General features: G+C 42.5%; 1 protein-coding gene across 5 annotated transcripts in view; it reads right to left on the reverse strand.

Moving 5' to 3' along the window:
* Nucleotides 1-12,796, reverse strand: part of atp11c (ATPase phospholipid transporting 11C (ATP11C blood group)) — a 53,307-nt gene that overhangs the window by 17,989 nt on the left and 22,522 nt on the right. For all 5 annotated transcript variants that reach the window (XM_028959970.1, XM_028959969.1, XM_028959968.1 and 2 more), the window contains exons 4-13: nucleotides 9,033-9,113; nucleotides 6,421-6,528; nucleotides 4,777-4,905; nucleotides 4,131-4,219; nucleotides 3,524-3,574; nucleotides 2,292-2,356; nucleotides 2,114-2,195; nucleotides 1,872-2,022; nucleotides 1,355-1,552; nucleotides 760-930 (exon numbers count right to left, since the gene is read on the reverse strand). In XM_028959970.1, the coding sequence (XP_028815803.1) occupies nucleotides 760-930; nucleotides 1,355-1,552; nucleotides 1,872-2,022; nucleotides 2,114-2,195; nucleotides 2,292-2,356; nucleotides 3,524-3,574; nucleotides 4,131-4,219; nucleotides 4,777-4,905; nucleotides 6,421-6,528; nucleotides 9,033-9,113 (1,125 nt within the window). The remainder of the gene's footprint in view (nucleotides 1-759; nucleotides 931-1,354; nucleotides 1,553-1,871; nucleotides 2,023-2,113; nucleotides 2,196-2,291; nucleotides 2,357-3,523; nucleotides 3,575-4,130; nucleotides 4,220-4,776; nucleotides 4,906-6,420; nucleotides 6,529-9,032; nucleotides 9,114-12,796) is intronic.

Raw genomic sequence — 12,796 nt, forward strand, 5'->3', positions numbered from 1 at the left:
CATTTTTTTACAAAATCTGTAAACATAAAAGCACATTATATTTACCCTAGCGGGTAAGGAAATAGACTCATTATCAGAAGGTTGCCCATTCCAATCCCCTACCACCAAGGTGCACACTGCTCCCCGGGTGCCTTTCATGGATGCCGATTGCTCACCAAGGGTGATGGGTTAAAAACAGAAGACACATTTTGTTGTGTGCACTGTGTGCTGTACTGTGTTTTACAATGACAATCACTTTACTTTCACCTTTAAATGACTGGATGCCCATATTAAGCAGAAGATGTTATGAACAAAGATTTTTTTTTTAAATATCATGTGCATGATCTGCTGTCAGAGATGAGAAACAGCAAAAGACAAACACGAGTTTCAGAGTTCAGGGGTAACATACAGAGAGCTCATAAACCTATAGAATGTTAAACAATGATGAAACAATAATTATAAAAAAACTGAAAGTGGCAATAATTTCATTTGATTTCAGAAAAAAAAAATTCATCTAGGGATGTGCTTCAAGAACTGTGGCTTGGTCTCTCCTGAAGCTGTAAATTAATGAATGATCTCCTACAAGCAAGAGCCTACAGATGGAAAACAAGATTGAATTGCTACTCAGGGACCAATAGGAGAACAGAGCTGTGGAGACTTTGTTGTCTATTTCTCTACATACAAATTGAAATTCTACGATAACCAATTTATCTAAATCCATATTTGATCAAAGTTTGCTTGCAGTCTTTGCACGGCAGGGTATTTAACAGGACGACTTACCCGCCCTGCTTTCTCATGCAGCTTGCTGACTGGTCCATCCGTGACACAGAAGCTGTCCAGCTCAGAGCAGGAGTCGCGGTTCTTATACTGAAAGCCATCAATGCAGCACTCAATGAACTCCATGTTGTTCTGGGTCAACGTTCCAGTCTTGTCTGTGAACACGTATTCCACCTAATCGCAAAGAGACCACGTTTAATTTAGAGTTCAACACACACACACACACACACACACACACACAGGAACAACTCACAGAGACACAATCACAATTAAGAGACTTCGACAGGAAGGACGAGCGATTAATCCTTGACACGATGTCTCTGCTTGCATAAATCAGGTTAACGAAGCATCGTAATTTGAGGTAATCATCTGTGTAACCATCCATGATCTGCACCCTCGCTGCAAGGCTGAGTGCCGACATCTGGGCCACTTCAGCAGCATTATGCTGCATGGGCGCGTTTTGGCTAATGTACACTGCCGTGTCCGTGGCAACTGTCTTTTACGACAAATGGGTCAAGGTAAGCAGTTAATGAGATTAAATGGGGTTGAATTCAGAGGTGTTATGTTCTAAAGGCTGTGGGAGGCCTTTCAAAGTCACCTGGCCCAACTCCTCATTGAGGTCTGAAGTGTTGACCAAAGCCCCCTCCTGGATCTCGGGGTCAAAAAAGTCCTTGTCCCAGGTGATGAAGAAGGAGCCCAGGAACTTCTGCATCTCCACAGTAACGTACATGGACACAGGGATGATGAAGTTGAAAAGAACCATGAAGGACAGGAAATCTGTAAACATCTTGAGGAACTGTGGTCAAAAGGCAAAAGCACAAGAAAAAATATGTATTACCTTTATAACAGAATAAAAGGAGAAGTTAAAGGCATAAACATTTGCCGCTGGTTTAAAAGGTCCTTATACTTCACTATGCAAAAAAAGCATACAAAATTTACACTTATTAAATTTTACAGATCCATTTTGATCTGGACTATTTGAAAGTAACTAAACTGCAGTTTATGATTTTAAAATCTTAGACTCAAACTTAGAAATGACAAATGTTTTCCACATAAGCAAACAATGTTATAGGCCCGGAATAAAGCACTGACTATAAAGAGGAGAATCCACTCACCTTGTAAGCATCTTTCTCTTTCTGTGTCTTCTGGTTGTACCATGGCTCATCCTGGCCATCTCTGCTCTGCCACACATACTTCAAGGTGGTGCAAACCAAAGCTTTACTGAGCAGGATACATAGATAGACCAGCAGGAATGCGTTGATGGACCTGATGGTTGGAAAACAACACATTACACCACAGCTCATTTAGATCCTTTGTTGAACTGTAAAACCAGACAGAAAATGTTTTTCTCACTCACTTTTCCACTGCAGAGCGCTTCTGTGACTTGCCCTGGTAGTTGAGGGCCATCTTAGTCTCCATGCCAGTGTAGACTGCCACACCTGATCACATAGGAAAATAATTATCACACAGAAATATTAGTCATAATTAGCACATTCTAACTTTATACTCAGATATTTTCAGATATATGGTCTTACCATAAATTTTCTTGGTGTTTTTCAAGGTTGCACCCTTCAGGAGCAGGTTCTCTGGTCCTAGAGACCTGGAGGAGCAAACAAAGAATGCAACATTTGACAGATGCTCTAATACAGACTTTTCCTGTAATAAGTTGACTACATGTCTGAACAGTTAATTTATTGTTAGTGTTACAGACATTGATTTAAAATTCAAAGTTAATCCTGGAACAGACATCCAGCCGCCCTCTGATTTAAGATCAAGCAGGAGGTAGCAATGGCCTCCAGGGGTCGCTACAGACAAAGACACCATTTGACGATGGACATACTGTAGCTGGACAGGTGTTTTTGGACCATACTTTATATTAGAACAACAAAAAACATTGCATAAAGATGCTTAGTGCTTCACATTGCAATACAATCCCACTTTATTTATATTCTCATAGATTAAAATATGCATGAAATGCAAATGAATAAGGAAATAAATGAATACAAATAAGGAATACAATAATACAAACACCTGCATGTACATAAATAATGCAGCAAAAATGTCGAAGCAACAGATGCATAATTATAGTGTTTCAAGTTTAGCAGTAGCAAAAAAAAAAAAACTACTTCCGCACTACATATGATAAATCTTAATAAACGTATTATAATATTATAATAATCACATGACTGGAAGTGCACACAAGGAATGTTCTGACTGAAGAACAGACAGTGTTTTCTTTTGGTGCTCCTGGTTTAATTTATTTACACCCTCAGAACCACAAGTATGCCATGAGAGCACATTATGTACTATGATGTTGTCCAATATGGTTCTCTTTAAACCAAAACATTCAGACAGAAAATTCATGACCCTGGAATCCAGATTCCTTAAATAGAAACAGAGTTCAATTTGACCGGTCTAGAGATCTAGATATTTAGTCTAAGTCAACTTCTGCTGATTCAGACAAATGGCTTACATGGACAGAACTGCTGCAAAGCTTCCCAGCTCTTGCCTGGGCCACTCCGCAAAAGGACACTGTGACTGCCCTGCCAGAGCAGCCAGTGACAAATGCACAAGTGAGTGAGTTTTCTTTTTTTTTTTTTTCCCTCCTCAGTCCAAGTGGCTGTTTGAAATGCTGCCAGGTCACAGCTTTACTTAAACACCGTCGATCGATGGAATAATGCCACGGGCTTAATACTGCGAGAAAGACAGACTTTAAATGAGTGGGAGGAAGGAAAAGCACAAGGTCGGGCCTGGGAATCGCACATACCTGACAGCCGGATCCTGATCTGACCTGTAGATGTGCATCCGTCCGACGAACCTGCAGCACACAAACACACAAGCAGAGTTGCACATCCTCCTGGCCTCTGTCTTTCAATAAGGAACAGGAATATCTAAATGGCAGATAATGAGTAATTAGAACTTTAATGCAAGGAAAAGTGAAGCGGCTGCATATTTATTACGGCCATTTCTGCTTGCAGGTGCAATACAGAATGCAAATGTGTGGAGCAGAGCAGCGGTGAGGGAAGAGGCGATAACCCAGCTGCCTGCTGCACAAAGAAAAGAGCTTTGGGGAAATTGATTTAGAAGACAACATCTGGAGCTCTGTTTGATTAAAGCAGCGAAAAGAGAGAAGAGGCGGGTGTCACACAAGATTCAAACAGGAAGTGACCCAACTGGCTAAACTAGCATACAAGTGATTTGCATCAGTTCTTTATGGTTAGAGTTAGCACTCAGATCATTAGAACTGATCCCAAATCCAGAGTTGAAAATGTCTGGACAGTCTCAGCTGAGAACGGCAAAATCATCAGGTAAACAGGAACGGTTCCTGCAGCACTGAACGCTTCCATGACAGCGTGTGGCGTGCCGAGACGTACTTGTAGAGGTCAGGTTGAGGCTGCTCACACTCGATGGTGGCGGTGAGAGACTCCAGGTCCTTCTCAGTGTCAGGTACGGTGTAGTGTGTCTGCAGGTTTGGGTGGAGGAAGGAGGGACAGTTTTTAAAATACATAAAGTGCACATGCTTTGAGAGGTGTGTGGTATAATGTCTTTGTAGGGCAATGGTAGATCGCCTGACCCCAAACTGCAATATCACAGATTCGAAATACAAATCGGTATTCTTTCAGTTTTAAATAAATTAATAAAACATGGCCAGTGGTGGCCTAGCGGGTAAGGAAGCGGAGCCGCAATCAAAAGGTTGCAGGTTCGAATACCAAGCTGCCAAGGTGCCATTAAGGTCCCCTTGATCAAAGTACCGTCGCCACACACTGCTCCCCGGGTGCTTTTCATGGCTGCCCATTGCTCACTCAGGGAAATGCAGAGGACACATTTCACTGTGCTGTGGTGTGTCACACCTGACAACTAATCACTTTCACTTTAAATGAATAAATAAGATGTAATCAGACACTATACATAAACGTTCAACAAAAAAACTTAACAAAAACCCTTTCACGAAAATTTCTATATATGTGAGCACAATTCCAAAACTCTTCCTCAATTCCCACGGTAACTCAACTGACCGACCTTATGATTGGACTCTCCGTCCAGGCTGGCTGTGGTGACAAAGCAGGTGTCGTCATCCCGACTGGACTGCAGCAGGATCAGGTCACAGGGAAAAGTCTCGTCCTCCACCACCTCCACCACGTCTCCAACCTGCAGTCAGAACCAAAATACAGAGTTTGGACTCACACCTAGAGTTGGGACTTGACAGCCTAAATCACTGGAACTTCATTAAAATATTATAACTTGGGGACTCAAGATCTCCACTGTCACATACGATTCAGTTCCAGGAATCTCAAGTGGTCTCAATCCATTTTCTTTTCAAATGTTTGTATGAAGAGTACTATTAGACAGGGTCTGTTTGGTGGCTCAAGTGAGTCATTCCTAAGACTGACTTGCCAAAAGCAACAGAAAGAAGAGAGTGGAGAAAAAAGAAAAAACGCTTACAAGTGTAATTTTCAGTAATGAGGGCAATATCCGAGAGTGTGAGCATGAGGTCTGAGAACGCTAATATTGCAGTGACCTCGTGCTAATGGGGGACAGGTCTCATAGTTCTCATTGACCTACATACAAGACAAACACCCAGCTGCATGCAAGCACCATCACAGCATTCTGAAAAAATGAACCAAAAAGTCTGAACTGTTTCACCATCTTTCGGTACACAGTCCGATGGGATCATCATGGAACATCATTGGAACATCATCAGAACAGGCAAGGTTATGTGGTTGAGTTATTTGAGAATAAATATAAAGCACACACACACACACACACACACACACACACACTTTAGCACATCCACCAGCTGTAATATGCTAAAACTGATTTATATTACCATACTCATCAAAACATCACAATCACATTCTCATGTTGATCAGTACTGTAAAATTAGGGGTTAAACTGTAATACCAACAATAACAAAGTACATAGAATTTTAGCATTATTTTCACCAGAAAATTACAAACATTTACAGCATTTATCAGACACCCTTATCCAGAGCGACTTACAATCAGTAGTTACAGGGACAGTCCCCCTGGAGCAACTTAAGGTTAAGTGTCTTGCTCAGGGACACAATGGTAGTAAGAGGGATTTGAACCCGGGTCTTCTGGTTCACAGGCGAGTGTCTTACCCACTAGGCTACTACCACCTTACAAACGAGATGGGGAGCAACTTATCTAAATATTTAGTTGGGAAAATCCAGTCTAGTTTTGACTTTGACTTCTGCACTCAAAACTACTCAATGCTATGAAAAATTCATCATCAGATCCTAACTAAATGTTCCCCACTAGATTCCAACTACGGCCATGGTCTTGCCCATTTTTGCTAACTCTTTGCAAACTGGTCATGCTTGTTTTGTGAAGATGCTGCCTTGATCAGTTCCCCCTTTTTGTTGCAAGGTACGTATATAGTTGAGAACAAATATTAAGTCTGGGCCCAATTAAAAATGGACCACGGGCTGCAGTTGGCCCGTGGGCTGTAGTTTGGACACCCAAGTCTATTGGGTATCAAAGACACCTATTACCATGCCATTTACTAGCACTGAGGACAACACTTAACCTCAGGTTGCTACAGAAGGGACGTTTTTTATTAGCAACTGGACGTCGGTCAGGATAATCCCGTCAGAGTCAGTAAAACTGTAATGAAGTACAGTGATGGTTCTGTTAGCTTCACCTTGATCCTCTCGCTCTCCTTGCGTATCCTCCGCCCATCTTCCAGCACAGTCACCAGATATTTATTCACCTCTTTATCGGCCTTGTGCCGCAACCAGTCCTCGTAGCCCTGAGAGTGGATGTGAGAGAGAGACAGATCAAAGGAAGCAAGCAGCAGTGAAACAAAAGCTCCGTTTATGAAGGGATGTGTATTTGTGTATAAGGGCCAGGATGTAGGCAAATGAGTGACAGAAAGGCTAAAAGGCTAATTAGCTTTCGTTACACAGATACAACGTCTCATTATAACAGGTTACCGCATCAGCCGGGGACACTGAAATCTACCCTTTGCAGCAAACTCTTGCAGAAAATCGTAATAATTCTGTTCCGTTACCTCAGCACAATAATGCAGGCTGTGAATAAGGAGATGCAATGCCTTACAATAGAAAGGTGGCACTTTCTTCAGGGTTCTCAGTTAAAAAAGGGAAGTAGGAAGGCGGAAGTAGAACGGCGGTATTTAAACAAAGGTCTTTTGTTGAAATTAATCTGTTGAAATTTTGCATGCCCTAGGATTCTACGCACAACACCCCATAATGACAACATGAAAAAACACTACTTGAGGTTTGGAAAAACTGAAAAAAAAAAAAACACATGCACATAAGTATTCTCATCCTATGCCATGAAGCTCAAAATTTAACTCAGACGTTTCCCCTGACAATTCATGTCAGGGCACAAACCAAGCATGAAGTCAAAGGAGTTGTCTTTAGACCTCCAAGACAAGAATGTCTTAAGGCACAAATCTGGGGAAGGTTACAGAACATTTTCTGCTTCTTTGAAGGTCCCAATGAGCATGTGGCCTCCTTGATCCGTAAGTGGAAGTAGTTCAAAACCACCAGGACTCTACCTAGAGCTGGCCAGCCACCTAAATTGAGTGATCAGGGCAGAAAAGCCTTAGTCAGGGAAGAACCTGATGGTCACTCTGTCAGAGCTCTAGAGATCCTCTGTGGACAGAGGAGAACCTTCTCTGCAGCAATCCACCAATCAGCAGGCACCTGAAAGACTCTTAGACCATGAAAATGAAAATTAAAAAATGAAACTCTTTGGTGTGCAGTGGTGGCTTAGGAAGTGGTAAGGAAGCAGACCTGTAATCAGAAGGTTGTGGGTTCAAATCCCAAACTGGCCCACTGAGGTGCCACTGAGCAAAGTACAGTCCCCACACATAGCTCTTCGGCTGTCATGGCTACAAACTGTTCACCAAAGGTGATTGGTAAAGCAGCGGATACATTTTGTTGTGTGCACCGTGTGCTGTGCTGAGTATAACAATGACAGTCACTTCACTTTCATTGACGGCCAGGCATCATATTTTGAGAAGCACCACTTATCACCAGGCCAATACCATCCCTACAGTGAAGCATGGTGGTGGCAGCATCAAGCTGTGGGGATGTTTTTCAGTGGCAGGAACTGGGAGACTAGTCAGGATAGAGGAAAAGATGACTGGAGCAAAGTACAGAGACATCCTTGAAGAAACCCTGCTCCAGAGTGCTCTTAAACTGGGGATACGGTTCATCTTTCAGCAGGACAACAACCCACACAGCCAGGATGTCAAAGGAGTGACTTCAGGACAACTCTGTGAATGTCCTTGAGGTGCCCAGCCAGAGCCCAGACTTGAATCCAACTGAGCATCTCTGGAGAGATTTTAAAATGGCTGTGCGCAGATGCTTCCCATCAAACCTGATGGAGCTTGAGAGGTGCTGCAAAGAGGAATGGGCCAAACTGGCCAAGGATAGATGTGCCAAGCTTGTTGAATCATATTCAAAAAATTTAAGGCTGTAATTGCTCCCAAAGGTGTATCGACAAAGTATTAAGCAAAAGCCGTGAATACTTATGTACATGTGAGTTCTCTTTTTTCATTTTTAATAAATTTGTCAAAACCGCAAGTAAACTTTTTTACCTTTTCCATTTGGGTGTTAATTAGCTACATGGATAATTACTTCCTCCAAGATATTGATATCGCTTCTCCTATATTTATTTCTGCAAATCCAGGAGACATAATTGATGTGAACAAGAAAACAGTATCTTACAGATGCAGAATTTTTGTTTTGCTTCTGGGAATACTTATGGGAAGACTTATTTGTAGATATTTAGATGCAAATGTAGCAACTAAAACTTGACAAAGCACAATTTGGCCTCCCACCCACAAAGTTATACAAAGTCCCCCATGTCCCACTTCAAAATGATTTTACAATAAAAAAGTGCTGCTAGCAGCTACACAGCGAATCACATATTTTACAGCATTGTTCCATATTTAAAGGCTCTCACAGCAGGAGTGCAGAGAGAAATGTTCAGCCTGAAAACCTAACATACGAATCCCATAACAGCAGCTGGGATTGGTGCAGGTATGAGGACAGATCTGGATCCCTATCGCCAGCAGAGAAGCACCCAGTAAATCACACACTGAGACTTTCATAGAAGCAGGTTAAATGTGCTACTGTTCACTTCATTATTATTTTTTGGTTTTGAGTGAGTGAGAGACAGAGAGACAGAGAGAGAGAGAGAGAGATGCCATGAAGAAGAAGAGTTGAAAAAGGAACAAGGGAGAAAATGATTGATAGATAGTAAGTATTTCACCCCCCTCACCTGCTTAATAGCTGTGACTGTGATGACAAAAAACAGCGGTAAGCCACTGGTGACCGGGCTGGTGGGGGTGTCAACAATGACCTGTAAGAAAATCACACACAGACAGGCCAGAATATGAACATCATATGCCTAAAGTGTCTCAATAACCTGCCGTTCTTGAATTTAACCAGAAACACAACTTAATACAAACAGGTGGAAAATGGATTTAGATGCAACCAGATTCTACAAACCACACACACACACACACACACACACACACACACACACACACACACACACACACACACACACACACACACACACATACTTCCCATGTGATTAAGACCTGTGCAGTGTATCAATGACCTGTACTCAGAGCCTTTATTAACAGATATCTGTTAACAGACTGGATTGTGACTGGTTGTTTTATAGGAAGCTTTACATGGCCCTCAATATGGCGCGGCCGAATTCTGATGCACGTTTGGGGACAGATAAACTAAACTGTATGTGATAATGTTGTAACACACACACACACACACACACACACACACACACACACACTCACACGTTGGACCAGACAGACAGAGCTAGCGCTCTATCAGTAAGGGTGGAGGCTTTTAGCAGCTCTGGGGTGTGAACATAGTGTGACAGTTTGTCAGTTCAGCTTCTTATCACCATAAGTCTGAGTGTGCGTGTTTGTAGGCCTCTAGTTGAGGTCACCAAGTGCAGAAATACATAAGAAGCCTTGAGTGAGGCAAAGGGCAGCAGTTAATGTTTTGGAACAAACATAAATGCGCACACACACACACAGGTTCTGCGCTCAGATGGTTCCCACAGAGAGAACAGACCGGCTCCCAGCAGGGGTACTGTGTGAGTATGTATCTGAGAACAGTCCCTTCCACACCCTGAGCCAGGTAATCCCCAGTAACCAACAGGAGACGGAGCAACCCCAACCTAAACCCCGCACCACGCACGCGCGCGCACACACACACACACACACACACACACACACCCCTTGACGAAGACCTGGGTTACTAAATATGTTACATATGTAATAGGGATGAGCCAATGAATCAACACACTGTCAACACATTATTATCCAGTAGTTCCATTGAAACCAAATGCTGATCACCTGACAACTTGTTTACACGTTTACAAAACTGGGCGTCACCTTTCTTCTACCTGAACAAATTCTCATTAGTGGTGCAAATATATTGCAGAAAACCCAGACCTAATGGTTTAACCAGGTGTTCTGTGTGCTTACAAGCAGCTCTGTGAAATGAAGGCAAGCTGAAAACCACAGGCTCACCCTCAACAGGGCTGCATAATCCTCAATAGCACGCCTGGACTTGCACATCTTACAAAACACACTCACACACACACACACAAAGAGAGAGAGAGAGAGAGAGAGAGAGAGAGAGAGAGTCAACCTCTGGTGTACAGAAATCATGCTTTTAAAGTTCCCTCTGGGGCATGCAGTTGCCGTCAGATACGCGTGAGTGAGATGGCCCGACACGCTGAGAGCCGCCTGCAGAGCCCCCCAGGGCGGAGGCAGAGAGGGGGGTTAAAAACACAAGCAGCTGCTCAGAGTGGCCTACCACATTAACCACAAAGACAGAAAAAAACTAGCAAGAAGACAGAAATAGATAAAAGCGCATGCCTTCCAAAAGCAAAAAAAAGCTTTTTATATTATATTATATTTATAAGACTTTATACAGAGAGAGAGAGAGAGAGAGAGAGAGAGAGAGACTGTTTTGGGGCACTCAGTGAAAAGCAGGTCTACCTAAGTTTCTTCAAGCTAATGCAGATGATAAGGAGATACGCATAATTCTTAATCATTAAATCATGTATAAAAACATCACATTTGCACTGAAATCTAGAAACACCAGATAACGCTGTTCTATTCTGATGTACTGGACAGTTTGAAAGTAATAACCTATGCCGGGGTTAGACGGTCACATGACAGTGACACTACAGGATTTCAATTTCATCTCCACACTCCACCTCAACCAAGTCCAACTCAGTCAATCAAGACAAAAAGACGGCAAGACAAACATACTACACAACAGGGAGTGCAGAATTATTAGGCAAATTAGTATTTTGTCCACATCATCCTCTTCATGCATGTTGCCTACTACCAATTAAGCATATTAGATGATGTGCATCTCTGTAATGAGAAGGGGGTCTAATGACATCAACACCCTATATCAGGTGTGCATAATTATTAGGCAACTTCCTTTCCTTTGGCAAAATGGGTCAAAAGAAGGACTTGACAGGCTCAGAAAAGTCAAAAGTAGTGAGATATCTTGCAGAGGGATGCAGCACTCTTAAAATTGCAAAGCTTCTGAAGCGTGATCATCGAACAATCAAGCGTTTCATTCAAAATAGTCAACAGGGTCGCAAGAAGCGTGTGGAAAAACCAAGGCGCAAAATAACTGCCCATGAACTGAGAAAAGTCAAGCGTGCAGCTGCCAAGATGCCACTTGCCACCAGTTTGGCGATATTTCAGAGCTGCAACATCACTGGAGTGCCCAAAAGCACAAGGTGTGCAATACTCAGAGACATGGCCAAGGTAAGAAAGGCTGAAAGACGACCACCACTGAACAAGACACACAAGCTGAAACGTCAAGACTGGGCCAAGAAATATCTCAAGACTGATTTTTATGGTTTTATGGACTGATGAAATGAGAGTGAGTCTTGATGGGCCAGATGGATGGGCCCGTGGCTGGATTGGTAAAGGGCAGAGAGCTCCAGTCCGACTCAGACGCCAGCAAGGTGGAGGTGGAGTACTGGTTTGGGCTGGTATCATCAAAGATGAGCTTGTGGGGCCTTTTCGGATTGAGAATGGAGTCAAGCTCAACTCCCAGTCCTACTGCCAGTTTCTGGAAGACACCTTCTTCAAGCAGTGGTACAGGAAGAAGTCTGCATCCTTCAAGAAAAACATGATTTTCATGCAGGACAATGCTCCATCACACGCCATCAAAGTACTCCACAGCGTGGCTGGCAAGAAAGGGTATAAAAGAAGAAAAACTAATGACATGGCCTCCTTGTTCACCTGATCTGAACCCCATTGAGAACCTGTGGTCCATCATCAAATGTGAGATTTACAAGGAGGGAAAACAGTACACCTCTCTGAACAGTGTCTGGGAGGCTGTGGTTGCTGCTGCATGCAATGTTGATGGTGAACAGTCAAAACACTGACAGAATCCATGGATGGCAGGCTTTTGAGTGTCCTTGCAAAGAAAGGTGGCTATATTGGTCACTGATTTGTTTTTGTTTTGTTTTTGAATGTCAGAAATGTATATTTGTGAATGTGGAGATGTTATATTGGTTTCACTGGTAAAAATAAATAATTGAAATGGTATATATTTGTTTTTTGTTAAGTTGCCTAATAATTATGCACAGTAAGTCACCTGCACACACAGATATCCCCCTAAAATAGCTAAAAATAAAAACAAACTAAAAACTACTTCCAAAAACATTCAGCTTTGATATTAATGAGTTTTTTTGGGTTCATTGAGAACATGGTTGTTGTTCAATAATAAAATTATTCCTCAAAAATACAACTTGCCTAATAATTCTGCACTCCCTGTAATTCCAAAAAGTCATCTCCACCCTACACAGACCACAAACACCTCTAAACTCATAATAGCCAGCCATCATGCAGCATCCTGTCTCTCAACCCCTACACACACACACCTGCTCTACTTTACTTTACTTTATTTAGCAGACGCTTTTATCCAAAGCGACTTACAAAAGGAAGACACCAGCAATTCTCGTTCGAT

The sequence above is a fragment of the Denticeps clupeoides genome, chromosome 18, assembly GCF_900700375.1.
Source record: "Denticeps clupeoides chromosome 18, fDenClu1.1, whole genome shotgun sequence".
Classification (NCBI taxonomy): Eukaryota; Metazoa; Chordata; class Actinopteri; order Clupeiformes; family Denticipitidae; genus Denticeps; species Denticeps clupeoides.